Below are 20,874 nucleotides of genomic sequence, written 5' to 3'. Positions count from 1 at the left end.
AGTCATTGGCATTCACAGTTTGACAGGCTGCAGTCTACAACAGTGGTCCCCAACCTCCGAACTGCAGACCGGTACCGGTCCATATGTCATTTGGTACCGGTCGGCAAAGAAAATCTTTCTTGGCACAAATTTTGTTAAAATGAGACCTTCCAGATCTTATTTTGAAAAACAACTATTTCCACCTTTGCCTTACTGCCGCACTTAATATTGGGATTATCTAATACAAATATCTAATACTATTATTTGAGCCCCCAAGCCTCTAACTGGTCCGCGGGAACATTTTAATGCACAAAACCAGTCCCTGGCACAAAAAAGGTTGGGGACCGCTGGTCTACATGCTAATCATTGAAAACCAAGCTTCCAACCTTCAAACACTTTGCCAGGGCTTTAATGCAGCTGCATTCAGCTGCCACTTGATTTAGGTCAAATTATCTTTGTTAAACAAACAAACAAGACTAAACCGCCCACGGGGCCAGTTCTTTCCTCTCATAGTCTATGTGTGTTTCCAGTCCCGGAAAGCATCATCAGTGGTTGTTATAAACCTTTACATTTACCTTTGATATGCTTTTTTCCTTTAGCCTATCAAAAGGTTCCTAAACTGGATAAAAGCCTTTCCTTAATGCTGACATTTCTTGTTTGACATTTGAGAAATAAAAATTTAACATTTGGATCCAAGCCGGACCTAACATCTAAAGAATTTATAACGGAAAGAGCAGGAAGTTGCCAATGTGCAAAACTCTCGTAGACAACATTTGTCCATAAAAGTCTCGCAGTGGAATCAAAATGTTTGTGACTTCTAAATGTTGATAAAATACTTTGCTAAAACACAGGAATAAATGTGAATAACTTAAACTTCAGACACAACCCTGTCCATTTAACTTTGTGGTCAAACTCATCCCAAGTGCTGTGGACAAACAAAATAAAGCTAGTCCTTATTACTTACATAGTATGGTGTCTGTGCCTCACCACAGAGACATGTTCTACATGAGGGGCTGCATTTGAAAACATCACATTATCTGCAGTCAGTCCGTATCTGAATTCTTCGGGATAGCATTGTCAGAGAAGTTTTGGGTGAGAACACACGTAGAATGGGATGCAGATAATATTCACGGGGCCTCTCACATTGTAGTGTTTTCTCTCCGGGGCATCTACAACTTGACAACACTAGGATGGATGTGAAATTCTGTCGGATGGAAGCAGATACTCACTCTTGGCCTTCTCATTCTTGCGAGATGGCCTCCAGCGGATGCACGACTTGTGTTCGTCCAGATAGAAGAAGCGAACAAGTCCCTTAGAGCCGCCACGCAGCTTCACCATCTGGGTTCCCATCTGCATGGAGCTCATACACTTCTCCACTGCGGGCGAGAACACACAAGAGGAGAGGTTGGAACACTGTCATTCACAGCAGAACTGTTTACGTGCCAAATTCAGTAATTGACTAACATGGACAGAAAGCAAAGTAAGCACACCAACGCCACTATTGAGTTACATTTTTCTCCCCACTAAAGTTTATAATCAGACAGTGTTGCTGGAAGCAAAGTATTCTGATATTGAAATTGTGGTATTGAGTATTGGGTGTATGGGTGTGTGTGTTTGTGTGTGTCATGGAGAGACAGAGAGAAACAGTTATAAATAGAAAAACAATATAATAAACACACACAAAAAACACCTCACTGGAAACGTTGAACATGAAAATGAATTCAAATTCTAAATGGCATGTTGCATGTTGACTATGTTGGGGCACTTCAGTGCCTCAAGTGCAAGCATTCAGTGCTGCCCTTAAAGATGGAGAAAGAACGTTCTTTTGTATGTATCTCAAAAAGTACACATGAATTAAGCATTAGAAGTTATTCCAAATATTTTAATCAATTAAATAGAGCAGGGCTGTGATAAGACCATGTCCAACGACCCGAGCGGGTCCTCCATCCATTGACAGGAAGCCTATGGGGAGACATGCCTAATCTGGCTGCAGCTGACAGTCCAATGCCATATCCCCCAACTTACTCTCCCAGTAACCAATTATCAGGCATCCCCTGCTTTCTATGACATTATCCCCTACACGCACGCACGCACGCACGCACGCACGCACGCACACCCTCAGCGGGGGGGGGGACTCAACCCAATTCATATATATTGATGTTGCAAGAGAACACTGAGGAGATCAATTAAAAGATTTGGAAAAAAATACAAAAATCAGACAAACACATCATTGTCTCAGCTTTTATTTTGACATCTTTATTATGGTTCCATGGAATTTAGTGTCTTTAGGAATTTTCATGCTCATCTTTGTTAAACTGCTGTTTATATGCCTTCCTCCCCACTTCTATGGAAAAGAAGGTGACAGGCCTCAGGCCACACCAAAACACAAATTCAAAATAGCATCAACCAGTCTGCACTGCAGCATGTATACAAATTCAATTCACAAGGAGCTTTTGCCTCATCTCAAATGAAGTTGACATGACGGTGTCTGCGAGGTCTTCATCGTGTATGGTTGTTATCATAGCTCTTATTCAAGCCCATGGATATGGTCTGAAATTGATTACACTTAAATGACTGCTGAAAGTTCCCCTGGGCAAACAACCCATAGCAACGGCCAAGGGGCAGCAGGTGCAATGTGGGCGATGGCCGAAGGGGGTACCTTGGCGGTCCAACCCTCAGCTGCAGAAGCTGGCTTTAGGGACATGGAATGTCACCTCTGGCGGGGACAAAGCCCGAGCTGGTGACTCACCTTGACGCACAACATGGGGTCTGGAATCAGGTTTTTAGAGAGGGGCTGGTCTCTTATTTTTTTTTACTCTGGAGATGCCCCCAGTGAGAGGCGCTGGGCAGGTGTGGGGATATTGATGGCCCCCCAACTCAAAAATGCTCGTTGGGGTTCAACCCAGTGGACGAAAGGGTAGCCTCCCTCCACCTTCAGGGAGGGGGGGGCAGTTCTGATTGTTGTTTGCAGCTATGCACCCAACAGCAGTTCAGTTTACCTACCCTTCATCGCTCACATGGCGGATGATAGTGCGACTAAGAGGAGGCTCTGGGGAGGAAGACCCAGGACACCCTGGAGAAACTATGTCTCTAGGCTGGTCTGAGAAAGCCTTAGGATCCCCCCAGAAGGACTGGATCATGTGGCTGGAGAGAGTGAAGTCTGGGCCTCTTTGCTCCGGCTGCTACCCCCCTGACCGGGCTTCTGATAAGCGGCAGATGATGGATGGATGGATGGATGGATGGATGGATGGATGGATGGATGGATGGATGGATGGATGGATGGATGGATGGATGGATGGATGGATGGATGGATGGATGGATGGTGAAAGTCGTGAACGGCTGCCTGAAGTAAAATATACTGACATTGGTGTTTTGCTGTTGACCGGACAAACATGGAGGTCTGCACTTTACTAGAGGTTTGAGGGGGTGAACTACATTAACGTTACTCTGCATGTGAGATGGGGGTCTATATTGAGGTCACAGCCAATCAATGCCTAATTACAACAAAACAGCTCTGCTGGTGTGTTAACATCCTGTCCCATTTAGCAAAAAATTCACTTGTTCTGCTTTTTATTAACTGAAAGATCTTTTAATAAATGTAGAAATAATTTTAGTTTGTTGTGCTAGAAAGGAATATTCAAGCTCAGAGCAAAAATAATGATAGTAATAAAATAAAAAACAGACAATACATTTCTATGACTGGCATGTCATTTGCTTGCAGATTTTCCTTCCAATTACTTTGGTCATTTCTCACTGTGTTTTGTGCATTTTCTTGCCAATTTTGATGAATGACTAAAAGATCTATATAAAAAGAGGTTGCCGATTTTCAGGCCACCTCACTCTATTCTCAAATTTCAGAAAGATGTTATTGATTATATTTTCATATTTTTTGTTTTTTGCAAGTACATTGTCTGGCACTGTATGAGTCTGCAAATGTTATAAAGATAGAACTCTTGACTGACATTTAAGGAGATATATTTGTGGGAAAAAGTTGAGAGTGTTTGTAAGTTGAGAAACAAAAATCTTAGTGACTCGAAAGCGGGCTCTTTATGTGACAGTCTAGACAAAGTTTGACCCTGTCAAGAGCTTGCTCAAATTAGAGAATTACAAAAGTGTTGGAGCTGAAATGAGAGTTCAAGATCAAATTAAACAATTATGCCTCCTATAGCTAACTGAGCCTCTGACAAGCCTCTTCAAAATCATAATGGCAAAGTCAAAAAGAATCAAACTTAAATCAATAATTATGCCACAATTCTACAGCAATACTGCAGTAACAAAGCTCCCTGACCTTTGATCTCTTCTACTTTCTCATCAGGCAAGGACAGAAAGGACAATGATCCCTTTTTTTGGATGGAAGTGCCTGCAGGCAGTCTCTACAAATTGAGGCTAGTAATCAATACAAATATGCACGCAGAGCTTGTTTACAGAGTACAACAACTGGCTACATTGAGATGGTCACTGTAATCTCATTTGTATATATGCACTTGAGCAAATACTTCATCCTCTAGCCCTCAACAGCCGATACAAGGAATTACAAAAGTATATTTGTGAAGCATTGAAAATTGTCGATCTGAATGAGGAAAAAAAAAGCAGAAGGTACAAAACTCATACAAAGCTGTTTTGCACCACGTTAGAGGGTTCAATAAGTGACGATGCAATGACCCAATCCTAGCACCTTCTTCCGTCACTGGCTCCTGCCAACACTCTGTTTACTTTGAGCAGACAGACCCCCGCAACACAGACACTGTGGAGAGCTGATAGATCACCTACACCAGCGTGCCAAAAACATGGATCACCATGGTGAGGAAATCTGGAGGATCCATTCATGTACCAACTGAGACCATTTCCTGGCCGACTTTCAGGTGAATTTTTTGATTTTTTGCTTTTAGGTCCCGTCTTACTGACTTTTAACTAATGTTTATCTGTTTTTGTGACTAATTACAACAGCATTTGTGGCATTTCTCCCTTGATTTGCTGTTGCCTTGAACACAATGAAATCACAGATGAGAAGGCAGGGAACAAGCCCGTAGCATGCTCATGTTCTGCCTCCCAGGCGGCAGGAAGAGGAAGGTTTTGCTTGTTCGCTGCAGTGGATCTGACGAGCCCCAGGGACATTGGTTGGACGTTCTCCTGCTGTGCTCTCCGGGTTTGAGATATTTCCTATCAATGGTAGGCAGGAGATACATGTGGTCACACAGGACAGGGGATGAAATGTCAGCCACTTCTATCCACTGAAAAGGTTAATCACAGCCAGCGGAAGGCTGATGAAGCCCAGATAAAGGAGGTCGCTCTCATCAATTAACCGACAGTCCAGTTGGTGCTGGGGCTTCAGGGTGGGGGAGTAATTAAAAAATACAGGAAACATTATTCACTCTACCGTTCTGTCAGTGTCAGAAAATAGAGAGCTAAATATAGAGCAAGTTCTTCTCAATTGTGCAAGTTCTCCCACTTAAAAAGATGATAGAGGCCTGTCATTTTCATCATAGGTACACTTCAACTATGAAAGACAGAATGTTTAAAAAAGAAAAAAAAAAAAAAAAAAAACGGAAAATCACATTATTTGATTTTTGATTAATCGAGGCTGGGTCTTTCGGCATGACAATGATCCCAAACACACCGCCCAGGCAACGAAGGAGTGGCTTCGCATTTCAAGGTCCTGGAGTGGCCTCGCCAATATCCAGATCTCAAACCCATAGAAAATCTTGGAGGGAATTGAAAATTCATGTTGCACAGCAACAGCCCCAAAGCATCCTTACTAAGAGATCTGCATGGAGGAATGGGCCAAAATAGCAGCAATCGTATTTGAAAACCTTGTGAAGACTTACAGAAAATGTTGGACCTCTGTCATTGCCAACAAAGGGTATATAAGAAAGTATTGTGATTAACTTTTGCTCTTTTGCTTGACCAAATACATATTTTCCACTATAATTCGCAAATTAATTCTTTAAAAAATGTTCACATTTTGTCTCTAATAGTTTAAGTGTACCTATGATGAAAATTATAGGCCTCTATAGGCTTTTTTCTAAAAGCATGTAAAAAAAATATTTTGAAAAATTTAAGGGAATTAACTTAGTGAGTTAATTCCCTTACAGTGAGAAATTAGTGAGAAATAGTGAGAAATTAGGACTCAGATGCAAAAAAATGGCATGTAAATAGCAAGAAAAAAATGTGGTAGTGAAAGGGAAATTAGTGACTGCAGAAGGGAGGGAAGGGTTGAGGACAGTATAAAAAGTATAAAAAGTATAAAAAAAAACAAGTTGTCCTGAGACGAAGCTGTGGTTAAACTATTCAGGGAGAGAGCAGTGCCAGAAAGGCGTGCACATTCCACTTGTGAAGGTAACCATGGTTACCACCTGGATGTGGATGTGGAACAGAGTGTTCACGGGATGATGTGTGGCTCTAATTGAGGCAAGCCATTAACTAAATAAAGCCTGTCCTAGTTTCTCCACCTGCTGACATCGTCTGATGTGCGTGTCACACTGCCTGTTCAATTGCTCAGATTTAGTGAATGTGACACATACAACACTGCAGGGTCAAGGTGTGTGTGTGCGTGGGGGGGGGGGGGGGGTACCTAAGTCTTAAGTTCAAATTGTTTGATACCTCTTTATGAACACTTCTAAGAAATTCATTCCTTATCTCCTTTATTGTCACTGCCTCTGAGTACTTCTCTGTCAAATTGGGTTAGTATTTGTTATTTTCATGTTATTTCTTGATGAACATAAAATGTTTTCTCGGCATTTTGTTATTTAGACCAAAAAAACACAAGTTAATTGGTTAACTGAAGACTATAACCTATACAAGGGTGAGTGGTTGTCCAACTCCATATGTGAACAGCTCCATTACCATCCAGAGTAATCATTCATTGAAAACAGACAGTATGATTTTTGGACGGATGTAACACCTTGTAGGCCACCCCTTTCTCAGTTAAGTAATTTTTTTCCCATTCAAAACTCCTGATTTTAAAGTCACTCCTTTCTCATTTTCAGGATTTGGAAAATAAGCCGATACGGGGCAAAGGTAACTGGCACTTCAGAAAACAACTGTCTCATTTTTCACGTAAAAAAAAGATGCCAAAAACTCAATGTGACAAGTGAACATGTAAATACTGTTGCGGGAACAGCTGGTGTTTGATGACCACCTGCACGGTATCAAACAGGTGAGGGGGCGGATACCAGGCACCACAGCAGTGACGTGACTCAAGACTGATTCAGAGTATGGGCCATGAGGGCAACAGGTTAAGCAGGAGGGATTGTCTAGAGGCCATATGCTGCAGCAAAACATGCACGCATACACACAAACAAACGAGCATGCACACACAAACAAACAGGCACGCGCATATCCACACAGCCTTGTGCAACAACAGGTGAATCTCTTTCCACAAATCACAACTCAATCTGATGACAAACCAAGAGCCTTATCATGAGCAGTTCCACCCAGAGGAAAGACTTGATCACAATGCTGACAAAAACATCTAGAGGTAATTGTATAAAAATACGGAACATGAATTAATGGGTGGTCTAAAGGATAATGAGTCATGCTTTAGCAGCGAAAAACAGCTGACAAAATATCAGTGCTCTGACCCTTAAATATATAATTGATATCATTGTACTTTTCCCTCTTCTTCCTGTTCCTAGTCCTAATACTCTTGTCAGTACAAAATATTTCCCTTTTAATCTCTCAAAGCTTCAAAAGGTCAATTTGGGGTAATTTATCATTTTATTTTAATTGGTTTAAAGCTCCCCTTTTGCACATTGCTGATGTCAAGAACATATTCAGATATGCTGGTATTGTGGAGAAAACAATTCAGAGTTCATATTTCTATGAAAGCTATAGAATTTTCCCCCCAAAAAGGGGGAAAAAGGAAATTGACTGTTATATAGTGTATAGTACTTTTCAAAAAATTAACTAAATCTCAGTAAGATACAAGCTCCCACCCATCTGTGGGGAAATCTGAGAGGATTTGGCACAGCAGTACTCTGTGACAGGAGTTTTACAGCCGCTCACCGACATATCCAAGCCTCCACTTTGAAAAGGCCACGATGCTGCTGCCGATCCAGAAGTACTCCTCCACGACGAGGGAGGGAGTCAGCTGCTCTTTGCTGCCATATTTCTCCTTGTCCTCATGCCCCTCGGAAGAGAAGGCACCTTTGGCAGGGGGCCCTGGCAGGTCCCCAGTGGCCGAGCTCATCAGAACCGAGGACATGGGACCAATGGAAAAGAGGCCGCCTTTCTTGCGGGAGCTCATCTGGAATAACTTGGATCACCAAAACAAAACTACCTCAGCTGAAGGTGTAGCTAATCCTGCATCAGCTTCAATTGAAGGACGGCGTTATGAAGACAATTCCTCTCACTCTCCAAACTCAATAATCCTGGACCCTTGTTCTTTCAATATCACTTTCTTTTACAGAAAGTCAACATTGCCATCCCTTTGAAACGTCTTTCTTCTAGCAGTGGGTCACTGAGGACAGAACTACTGGCTTCTCCAGAGAGATGACACAAACTGTGCAGCATGTGTCGGACTAGCAGATCCTAAATCCCCTAGAAACTCTAATCCAGGACCAGAGATTTGTGGAGTGAAATGGAATGAGGCCCGCCAGGCGGGGCACCATGGAGTTGCATTTACCATTCTTACGCTTGATCTACTTGATATACATACTTGATTTGATTTTTTTTATTCTATTAACAGGTTAATTTCATATTTGTTTTGTAACTTGTTTCCTCATCAATAAATTGGGCTTATTCAAAATGTCTGAAAACCCATGAATTGATTGAGGTTGTGATGAGTCTACCATTTAATAAAAATAATAATAATAATAATAATAAAACTAATAATGCAATTGGGTTGAAGGCACCTTTCTTGACACTCAAGAACACTGTACAGATATGCCCACACAAAGAAAACAAGTTTGTTAACTGTTGAGTATGATAATTACACATAAACCCTCAAGAACTGACCAGGAAAAACCTTTAATTCTTTTTTACTTAAAGAAAAATATTTTTCCAAAACATCATCGGAAAATGATTTGTGAAAAAAAATACTAAAGTCAGGTTATGAGAAAATAACCACAATAGTATCATAAAACTAACGCAAAGGTATGAAACATGCCACTTTCTACCGCTGAAATTTCTATACTGGATTAGATATCGACCTAAATATGAAAAAAATACAGCTGAATAAGATGATATGGCATATAAGGAAGTGTATCAACCCTGGTTATTCTTTGTTCTCCTAAAAATGTGAGAAGATTTGATATAGTCAGCAACAGCTCCAGTCCAATTTGAAACATCTCTTCAACGATGGGACCACAGTTCCAGGGAGCAGCTGGGATCAGTTTGACAGTGAGCTCCATCAGGACACGGTAAGGGTGCGAGGACAATGGTGCAGCCCTAGCGTGAGTCAGCCTGACCAGCCTGGAGTCACAAGAACACTCGAATTCACACACACACACACGCACTGTTCATAAACATTGTCCGACTGTCATAATCGATCATGAATACATCAAATACTTGGTTTGTTTTAACATCTTTGCAAACGTGCCATTTTCACAGCTCACCTCATACATGTTTTGATGTTTTGAAAAGTGTGAGTGGGCAATTGCCTTTGAAGATTTTCTTTTTTATGACGCCCACAAGAAATTGCCTCAAAACTTAATTAAGAATTTCTTCCAAAAAATGAAAATTAAATTTAAAAATTCTTATCACCTAGAAAGTCCAACTCAATATAGTAACAATAGGGCTGTCTAAATTGATGTGTTCAGCCAGATTAATCAATTTGTATGATTAATTGGTTATAGTGCAAATAACACATGCACAGCACACAATGAATCAAATCAAAAAACATTCCAATCACTAGCACGAATTGATGTTCCAACACTATCTGGTGGAAAGATTGTCTTGATCAAGATGGAGTACTCTTAATGACCTACGGGGTTTCTGGATGCTACATTTGAGTCCAAAAAAACAAAGACAGGACAATCAATTGACAAAGTAGTTTGCACATTCTGCAAGAAGGTGTTTTCATGTCACTGAAGCACTTCTAGCTCAAAGCACCACATCAACGCAAAACCATGTATTAGTTAGATTCCTCTGGAACGGCCAGGCATGAGGCCCAGGGGAAGACTGAATAGGAGATTTATAGATGCAGTGAAGAGGACATGAAATAAGTTGGTGTGATAGAAAAGCAGGGGTGGGCAAACCTGACCCGTAGGCCACATCCGGCCCATTGTTTTTTTAATCCAGCCCACCAAAGATTGGTACATACTTCATACTTGATGTGAATGATTGAATGATTACATTCATTTGATTTTGATTTGTAATGACAGGCATTTTACCACCAGGTGGCGCATTAGGTGCAGAGACCTGATTTTGCAGAGCCCCAGCAACTTCCTGTTATCAGTGTTCTACTGCTCAGAACCCATTTGCAGCAATGTCAAAGAAAAGAAAAGTCGACGATGAGTGCCAAGTGTTTAATAAGGAACAGACACCTAAATACTTTTTTACACACGTTTGGTCAAAGACTGTATGTCTTATTTGCTAAGAAACTATTGCAATTTTAAAGGAATACAACATCAGCCGTCACTTTTCCACCTAGCATGCTAATAACGCCAACAACCTGTCAATGCAAGAGCGGAAGGCTACCACAGCTCAGAAAACACCTTTATCCAAACAACGTCCATCCAAGAATCAACCACGAAGACAAGTTATTTACTGGCATTCAAATTAGCAAAAGCCAACAAGCCTTTCACCAAAGGGGAGTTTCTCAAAGAGGGCATCGTAGAGACACCAAGTATTTTATGTCCTGAGAGCAAGAACAAATTTGAAAAAATTAGCTTATCAGTGACCCACTGTGTTGAAGTAAATGACGAACACTTAACAAGCAAGCCAAACAAAAAAGCGGGGTCATTTAAATAATATCCTTTGGCACTGGACAAAAGCAATGACATATAGGACACCGCTCAGATTTTAATTATAATCAGAGAGATTAATAACATTTCAGAGATAACTGCATTTTTGGCTATGGAATGCCCAAAAAGAAAAGCTCAGAGAGAGGATTTATGTAACAGTGTGTCAGCGGTAATAAAGAGGCACAAGCTACCTTGGACTGCGCTCGCCAACGTTAACACAGATGGATATCCAAATCTGATTGTGAAAAAAAGTCAGGCTGCTCAAAAGAATCCAGGACAGTGTGAAAGAGGACAACCCTGAGCAGGAGGTAATTTTCCTACTCTGCATAATTAACCAGGAAGCAATTCTAAATCTGTGTTGCACCTGGACCACTAAGTGAAACCAGTTGTGAAACTTGTTAACTTTACTCAAGCGAGGGGACTTCACCATCCTCAGTTTATTAATTTTCTTGAAGAGATCGATGCTTATCAAAGGGATGTGCTTTACCAGTCTAATGTCCGCTGGTTAAGTTTGGGGAGAGCATGTCAACGAGTTAGGGAGCTCAAACAGGAGATTATTTACATGTTTGGAGCTACTTAAGAACATTAACAATTTTCCTGAACTGAATGACAGTTTGTTTTTGTGATTCAGCCTTTACTGTGGACATACTGACACACATGAATGCTCTTTTCAGTTTGTGTTTGATACATACTCCTAACATGTTTTTTTATATATATTGCATCTTATGCTGACCTGGCCCATCTGTCAAATTCTAAAAGTCAACATGGCCCCTGAACCAAAGTGTGCCCTCCCCTGAGCTACAGAGAATAAAGTCAGTGGAGGAAGATGATTTCCTGGTGGAACCCTTGATTTAAGCTGTTGAAGGGAAAAATTTATTAATGCATGTTTGTATTTGACTTAGTCTGTGCGTGTCGCGCGGACAGACAGAGAGAGAGAGAGAGACACACACACACACACACACACACACACACACACACACACACACACACACACACACACACACACACACACATTATATGTGCCCATGGCCATCAGACTGTTGAAAAGTAGTCTGGATGGCACACAATTCTAACCAGTCACCTGAGTGCATCTGTGCTGCTTCCACAACTTAACTACCCTACCACACTCACTACCCCACCCATTCATTTGTCATGCACTAACTCTGCTGTTTCTCTTATCCTTGTTTGTCCCAGCCCGCACACGTCCTGCCTACATTTGTTTGTTTTATTAATTGCTATTTATTTTTGTCACTCTATTTATATTGTCGTTTAGTTCTGGTTGTGTATTTTTTGCCCTAACTGTTCTTTGAGGTTGCCCATTGCTATCCCTGACGTTGTTGCTGTTGTCTGCTGTCTATTTATACATGGATGTCTTATCAGGGAGATAAGGTAAGATAAGATGAGAACAACTTTATTAATCCCGAAGGAAATTGTTGTTAATCAGTATTTTGCAGATAATCAGTATTTGCTAGCAAGTAATAATAACAAAGCTTTAAGTTGAAGCACCACCACCACCACCACCACTACCCTTCTCCTCCTCCTCCCCCGACCAGATACAGTAAGCTGCTGCCGTGCCTTGAGGCGCTTCAAATTTAGGTCGCTATCACCTGCAGCAGTGTAGAAACGCAGCCATATAGAACACCACCGTGTTTTATCTGTAATCACACAAAGGGCCCGGGGGGGACACGGATGAGCGCGGATTCGGAGACCCGTCCGGAACCACCGCCATGTCTTGTGCGTCAACCAATGAGCAGTCACCTTCTGGGCAACCGCACAAGACACATTCGAACTCCAGTGACGAATTCCTCGATATTCCAAACCTCGATAAATGCCGAAAAGTGCATGTGTTCAAAATTAAGTAAACCCGAGCGATGTAACGACTGCCGGAATTTAAACTGAGAGGCGGACAAGAAACACTCCGGCTTTCTCATCGAAATTTGGGCTAACCGAATCATAACGGTGGAGTAACTAAGGCCAATCAGAAAAATAAGAATAAAAAACTTACCATGACTGTGGGGTATGAGGTTTTTGTCGCCGGGCCGACATTTTGTGATACTGTTTTCACAAAGGATGTGCGGTCGAACGTGTCGTTTCCGGATTTTGTTCCACGTCACATAAATGTGGATCTTTGACGTCTTATCGCTCAAGTACAACAGGTGGGCGGAATCGTGAAAGCTGACAGGTTGCGGCATCCCAGTAGCAAATTAGTGTGACCTCTGACAAAGATGCGGAATTCTGCTTCGAACGGGACAACCCATAAGTTTTGACTCAACATAAGGCAACGGCAACCCCGCTCATCTCTTGGCTCAGTGACAAACGTAGCATTTGGCGCCATGTTTTGGCGCCATGTTTTCACAGCACCTACCTACTGTCACATTCAGGCTCACGCCAAAAAATAGTAAATCTAAAACCTAGACTAAATAATCATGGCAAAAAGAAATGGGGAGTAAAATACCTATAGGGATATGAAATCTTGGGCTTTTTCAGTCAGGTTGTACCCTCTTAAGTGGGAGATGGCACAACACTATGAAAACGCCGCTTCTCTCTCGGCTCTGTTGCAAGTGCATCGCGGCCTACGACGTCATGTTTTCAGCGCATCACTTAACAGTAAGCAAGAGGAACTAACCCCTGTCACATTCAAGTTCACGCGAAAAAAAGGAAATTTCAGAACCAAGTGAATAATCGCGATTAGGACATTTGTGTCAGTTTGGGTTTGTTGAGTTAGGTTGTACCTTGATAATTAGGAGGTGATTTTGCTGCTTCTTTTAGTGTTCCTATTTGCAGCTTTGTAATACTATATGTGTATTCATCCATCCATCTTCCGCTGCTTATCCAGTTGGGTTGCGGTTGCAGCAGCCAGAGCAGAGGCCCAGTCTTCCCTCTCCCCAGCCACATGATCCAGCTCTTCTGGGGGATCCCAGGACATTCTCAGGCCAGCCAAGAGACATAGTCTCTCCAGCCTGTCCTGAGTCTTACCTGTGGCCTCCTCTTCCACATGCGGCTCTTACGTACATGTCGATTTTTGGGTCTGTGTGGGTTTTTTTCGCTGTACGCTGTGAATGCCAGACCATTGCGTGATTGCGCAACTACGCAGTTTAGAGGGAACGTTGTACACGTAATGTAAAAAAGAGGACACAAACACGAAATCCGACATGAACGGTGCCACATGGGGGCACATCTCCTAGACGAACGTGCCCGGAATACATCCCCCGTGAAGCATCCAGAGAGCATCCTGACCAGATGCCTGAGCCACCTCATCTGACGCCTCTATGTGAAGGAGCAGCAACTCTACTCTGAGCTCCTCCCAGATGGCTGGACCTCTCACCCTATCTCTTAGGCAGAGTTCAGCCACCCTGCAGAGAAAACTAATTTCAGCCACTTGTATCCGTGATCTTGTTCTTTCGGTCACTACCCTTAGCTCGTGACCATAGATAAGGGCAGGCACATAGTTCAACCGGTAAAGTGAGAGATTCACCTTCTGGCTCGGCTCCTTCTTCACCACGACAGACCGGTACAGAGTCTGCATCACTGCAGACTCACGGACCATATATATATATATATATATATATATATATATATATATATATATATATATATATATATATACATACATATATATACATATATATACATATATATATATATATATTCCACTGTTTGGACTGTGGGAAGAAGATGGAGAACCTGGAGAATACCCATGCACACATATGGAGAGTATGAAGCCTCAACACAGAAAGGCCCAGTCAGGCAATGGATTGAAAACAGAAAACAGTCAACAGTGTTAACAACTGATCGACCTACCCTCCTGCACATATTTAATATTTGTTTCCAATTTAAAAATAATTTATGCTGAGCTTACTACAAGCAGTTTTCACAGGTTCACAGACTTAGAATTAGCAGCCGTAAGAAAAACTCATGCGTTGCAGCATGCTCTTATCATCTTGGTCATCAAGTATAGGGTGATAATCTGATAGTTTTAGATTAGCCTTTCGTAGTCTGGCGCTTTCTTTGTCTTTCAGTCTAACAGTGACATAACACAAACAACAGCCTATTATTGAGCAGTAACGAGACTGGAAGCAGGAAACCTGGTAGACAAACAGTCACCAGAGTGGTATTGGTGCCAGGTGGCAGTGACAGTTTTGTTAACGGCCTGGATGGTCCTCCTCTGGAAAGAGGAGTGAATGGTTGAGCTATGAGTAGAACAGATTTGTGTCACAATCTCCAAGATAAGTGACGGAGATTCATTGCCCCTTTGGCTTTTCAACCTTTATTGTTGTTGCAAATTTTGTTTTGCAACAACAGTTTCAACAGTTAATCTGTCACAATTTTTTAAAATGGACAAATTGTATTGGAGTAGATACTTATATATTATTTTGTTAATTGGTTTCCAATTTTCAGGAAATTTATTGAGGCCAATGAACTGAAAGTTGGGTTACATCCTGGGCAGTTGCTTTTCAATCACAGAGCCATGCAATTGGGACTGGAGCCAATCCCAGTACACAAAAGGCAGGAGGCGGAATTTATCCTCGGGCGAATCCCCAGTCAATCGGAGAGCAACCTGAAGAGTAGTACAACCATTTACTTGTTAATTCAAATGTTTGTGGATTTTAGGATGAGCCCCTGTTGGAATTAAACCAGTGACCTCTTTGCTGTGAGGGAGAAGTGCAAAACCTTTGCCCCACTGTGCTACCATACCATGTCAGCCATTTAACTATTTTTCCAAATTCACCACGAGAAAATTGGAGCAAAGTCCTAAGTTATTCAGAAAACAAAGCTATTAAATTTGAACAGAATTGCCCAGAACAAAGGATATCTAGCCAGAACACACAGGACACCTTATTAATGGCCGGCATTAAACATTTATCAAGTTGAACCCATTGACAGTAAATCGATGTGTTAGCTGCTTGTACAAAGTCAACTCTCAACAAACCGCGACCAAGAGGAGAAGGAAGAGCAATTGACGTAAATAGCAGACACTCTGCAAATATCTGGTGAATACACTGCATGGTGGGAAAATTGCTGGAAGGATCGGGTTGTATTCCTTTAAATAGTGACCATGTAAGATTCAAAGTCTTTGTTAAATCTCAGGTTGACTCCAAACTAAAAAAGCAAGTCTTTAGATGAGAGCTGGTGAGAGATAATAGTTTTCCATGAGTCTTTCCCAAATCTTTTCAAAGTCTTGAGATGTATGGGAGTTATTATTATTAAGTCATTCCATCCTTGTTTAAATATATTGTCTCCTAAATTTTGATCTAAATTTCAAAACCAAGTGGAATATTCTTATATGGGACTCAGACTGCAATTCCTTTCATTTCAGTGCCATGATTCATATTGTCTTGTATTTTACTGAAGATTCACTGTGATCACAGTGACTCACTTTTAGATCTTATGTTACAGGCTGTTTTGAATAATCCCACAGGAAAACATGTTTTCCGAAATGTTGAGCTTTTTTTTTTTGTCTCATTTTCATAATTTTCAGTTTGTTTCTTGTGGCTGGAGGAAGCACTCTATTTTTTTTTCTGAGGTTTTCATGTTTCCCCAGACATGCGAGGGGTCTGGTCATCGCCATAGGTCACCGCCATTACCACAGCAAAACCTCTCCTCCAGGGAAAATCCAGACAGTGGATGAAAATGGATATTGGCTCTGGGGCCTCCAGTGTGTAACACAACAAAATAAAATACCCTGAGGGTAAACGGCTCTCCAATTTTCATGTCACAATCACAAAGATAATAGTGATGGAGATTCATTGCCCCTTTGGCTTTTCAATCTTTTTTGGTCTTGCATATTCTGTTTTGAGTTAATTTGTCACGATTTTAAAAAAAAATTAAAAGATTTTAATGGAGTAGATACTGCCAATGAGGCCAATTAACTGAAAGTGGGGTTACATCCTGGGCAGTTGCTAGTCAATCAAAGAGCCCTGTGGTTGGGGGCTGGAGTGAATCCCAGTAAATAAAAGGCAGGAGGCAGGATTTATCCTCGGGCCAATCCCCGGTCAATCAGAGGGCAACCTGTAGAGTTATTCAACCATTTACTTGTTTATTCAAATGTCTGTGGAGTTTAGGGTGTCCAATGAACTCCTGTTGTAATCGAACCAAGGCCCTTTTTGCTGTGATGGAGAAGAATAAAACCTTTGCGCCACCGTGCAGCCATACCATGTCAGCCATTCAACTATTTTTCCAAATTCAACACAAGAAAATTGAAGCAAAGCCCTAAGTTATTCAGAAAATAAAAGCTATTAAATTTGAACAGAATTGCCCAGAACAAAGGATCTCTAGGTGGAACACACTGGACACCTTCTTAATGGCATACATTAAACATACATCAAGTTGAACCTGTTGACAGTAAATCGATGTGTCAGCTGCAGGAAAGTAGGCCAAAACCCAGGAGGCTAATTTCTCTTACAGAGATGTCCCCTTTTGTTGTATTGCCCCAGCCGACGTCACTAAGTGTCTCAGGAGTCTCACAATTGTTGAGGGGTCACGACCACTTGACCATTACAGTGTATGCCCCAGGTGACCTTCAGGTCTGCTCAGTGCTGATGAGCAGAGGGAGCCCTCCCCACGGGTGACGGGTGGGGCATCAAGATATGCTGCACGTTTGTTGTCTAATGAGAGAAAGTGTCCGAGAACTTAGCTGTGCATGTGGGGATTTTAGCACCACGGACAGCGACAACCAGGCTTTGTTGAAACATCCATGGCAACTTCAAAAAGGCGAATATATAAATCTGCATTTTATTTTAGTTTTTTTTTTTTTTTTTTACAAGGAAATGTATTATAGAAAACCAAGGACGCCCACAATTTCAAATGGTAGGCTTTTCAGAGTGGCTTCGGTATGCAACCTGCCATCAATCTAGGATTCATATTTTGGCCATGGAAACAAATTTTGAGGATTTTTTAAAATATTGTTCAGATAAACATATTGGATTATGAATTAAAAGAAATCCTTTTAGCTACTGAAAAGAGAAGTTTGGGGTCAAGAACATACCAGCTTTATCCTGACTATCAGGTATTAACAGTTAATTTGTCCTTCATCTTTTATCTTTTTCAAAAATAGTTTGGAGGCTTTCCTCCTTTTGGACTTTGGTTATTTCTAAATATTTCAAGTTGTGGGTTCAAATAAAATTTGAGTTTTCCCCTTTGGATGTGTGGCTTTGTTGTGTTTTCTGTTCACACAATCACTGCCCATCCATCCCTCCATACATCTTCTGAAGTTGGGTCGCAGGCGCAGCAGCCGGGGCAGTGAGGCCCAGATTTCCCTCTTCCCAGTCACATTGTTCAGCTCTTCTAGGGGGCTTCCAAGGCATTCTCAGGCCAGCCTCAAGACATAGTCTTGCAAGCGTGTCTCTTCTTCCCTGTGGCCTCACAGGGGGCATCCTGACCAGATGCCCGAGCTACCTCATCTGACTCTTCTCTATGCAGAGGAGCAGCAACTCTACTCTGAGCCCCACCCAGATGGCTGAACTTCTCACCCTATCTCTTGGGCAGAGTCCAGCCACCCTGAAGAGAAAAGTCATTTCAGCTTCTTGCATCCGTGATCTCGTTCTTTCGGTCGCTACCCACAGCTTGTGTCTATAGGTGAGCGTGGGAACGTAGATCGACCGGTAAAGTGAAAGACTCGCCTTCTGGCTCAGCTCCCACAACAGACCAGGACAGAGTCTGCATTGCTGTAGATGCTGCCCCGATCTGCCTTTCGATCTCCCACTCCATCCTTGCCTCTCGAAAACAAGACCCAGAGATATTCGAATGCCTTCACTTTAGCCAGGACCTCTTCCCCGACCCGGAGTGGGCACTCCACCTATTTCTGGTTGAGAACCATGGTCTCGGGTTTGGGGGTAATGAGCCTCATCCTGGCCGTCACATTCAGGTGCAAACCGTTCCAGTGAGAGCTGGAGATCATGGACTGATGAAGTCACCAGAACCACATCATCTGCAAAAAGTAGAGACTCGATCCTGTGGCCACCCAACCAGATCCCCTCAACTCCCTGCTTGCACCTAGAAATTCTAGAAATTACATGAAGGTTATGAACAGAATCAGTGACATAGGGCAGCCCTGGCAGAGTCTAACTCTCACTGGAAACAAGTTTGACTTACAACTGGCAAAAGGGATCAAGCTCCAACACCAGTCATACAGGGACTGAACAGCCCGTATTATGAGGTTCAGTATCCCATATTCCCGGAGCATCTCCCACAGATTGTCCGTGGAACACAGTCGAATACGTTCTCCAGAACATATGTGAACTGGTTGGGCAAACTCCCATGCCCCCTCAAGGACCCTCTGCTCCAACACTGCTGAATACACCTTACCAGGGAGGCTGAGGACTGTGATACCCCTGTAGTTGGAATGCACCCTAAGATCCCCTTTTTAAAAAAGGGGGATCACTACCCCGGTCTGCCAGTCCAGCAGCACTGTCCCTGAAATCCACACAATGCTGCAGTGGCATGTCAGCAAGGACAGCCCTTCAACATCCAGAGCCTTGAGGCTCCTCATCCACCCCTGGGGCCCCGCTACTGAAGAGCTTTTTGACTGCTTTAGTAATTTCAGCCCCGGAAATAGGTGTGTCTGCTCCAGAGTCCCCCAGCTCTGCCTCCTCACTGGAAGCCGTTTTGACGGGATTGAGGAGGTCTCAGAAATATTACCTCCACCTATCTGCAACATCTCGAGTTGAGGTCAGCAGCGCCCCGCTCCCACTGGACACAGTGTTGAGGGAGCACTGTTTCCCTCTCCCGAGCTGCTGGATGGTGGACCAGAATCTCCTTGACACCCACCAAATGTTGTTCTCCATGGTCTCCCCGAATTCCTCCCACACTCGGGTTTTTGCCTTGTTGACCACCGAACCTGTATGTCGCTGTTGGTTGCATGGCCACAAACAGTCAGAAGAGAGAGGCCTGGTACCAGACTCCACGTTGTGCATTGAGGTGAGTCTAACTTTATCTAGTCGGAATCTCTCAGCCTCGCACACCAGCTCGGGCTCCTTCCTCACCGGAGAAGGGACATTCCATGTCCCTAGAGCCAGCTTCTTCAGCCGAGGGTCAGACTGCAAAAGTCCCCTGCTCCGGCCACCACCCAACTCACACAGCACCCAACTCCCTTGGCCCTTTCCATGGGTGGACCAAGTCATCCCTTCGGGCTGCGCCTGGTTGAGCCCCATTGGTGCAGGCCCGGCCACCAGGCGCTCACCATCAAGCTCCACCCCTGGGCCTGGCTCCGGGGGAGGGGGGGGTGACCCGTGTCCAGGCTGGGTAAAACTGGGTCCAGATTCTTTTGTCCACATGGGTGGTGTTCTGAGATGCGCTTTGCCTGGACCCTCAGCCAGGACCCGTTTGCCTTGGGTGACCCTTCCAGGGGCATGAAGCCCCCCAACCACATAGCTCCTAGGATCAGTGGGACGCAAACCCCTCGACCACGATAAGGTGGCAGCTCAAGAAGGGGACACTATCATTGATGGCATGCAATTCAAAGCTGTATTTTAATCTTTTGTGACTTGCCCAGATTAGGTCCTATATGTATCTGTGACAAACTGATCTAATGAAAAATATTGATAGAATAATCACAGAAACTGAGTGACAGATCAAAAGTAAGAGACTCACTGGAAGTTCGTTTAAATTCAAACCGAAGAACTAATGGGCTATAATGGAATGATCACAGAAGGCTATTTTTCAACGCTGTAGTTATTAAAATACAAATCAAATCAGCATCTGTTTATCCCACCTCTGCATCTGGTGATCCTCCCACAGGAAGAATAACCACTGAATCCTCTTTGACATGAAAAGCTGCTCATCAAAACTCCAAATTCCCAGCAAGGATGCTTCAGTACTGACAGCAAGAACACTGTCCTGGATTTAATATGAGGGTTGAGGCAGGACAACACAGCACTACTTCATATTCTGCCCCTAGTTTTGAAGTGAACTACTCAAACCCACCAGAGACAGAAGAAGCAAAGACAAAATCTACCGCCCCAAGGATCAGAAAGAGACTAAGAGAGACAGTGTG

General features: G+C 42.8%; 2 protein-coding genes across 3 annotated transcripts in view; both read right to left on the bottom strand.

Annotated features, from left to right (window-relative positions):
* The window catches only part of plch2a (phospholipase C, eta 2a), a 57,421-nt gene extending 48,795 nt beyond the window's left edge, over positions 1-8,626 (bottom strand). The window contains exons 1-2 of one of the 2 annotated variants that reach the window (XM_086158846.1): positions 7,984-8,626; positions 1,209-1,355 (exon numbers count right to left, since the gene is read on the bottom strand). In XM_086158846.1, the coding sequence (XP_086014972.1) occupies positions 1,209-1,355; positions 7,984-8,224 (388 nt within the window). In that variant the 5' untranslated portion in view covers positions 8,225-8,626. The remainder of the gene's footprint in view (positions 1-1,208; positions 1,356-7,983) is intronic. The other variant, XM_086158845.1, reaches the window with a different exon arrangement.
* A 9,826-nt stretch (positions 8,627-18,452) lies between these two features.
* LOC147227427 (uncharacterized) lies at positions 18,453-20,155 on the bottom strand. The gene is given in 3 exon segments (XM_086159134.1): positions 18,453-18,598; positions 19,477-19,729; positions 19,811-20,155. Coding segments are annotated over 3 exon segments (744 nt in total).
* Positions 20,156-20,874: the final 719 nt, after the last annotated feature.

This window comes from Fistularia commersonii, chromosome 14 (genome assembly GCF_037954325.1).
Source record: "Fistularia commersonii isolate RoL2024-O1a breed Wild chromosome 14, RoL_Fcom_v1.0, whole genome shotgun sequence".
NCBI classification, from domain to species: Eukaryota; Metazoa; Chordata; class Actinopteri; order Syngnathiformes; family Fistulariidae; genus Fistularia; species Fistularia commersonii.
The sequence above is the reverse complement of the archived record's forward strand: the minus strand, read 5'-3'. Positions and strand labels throughout refer to the sequence as shown.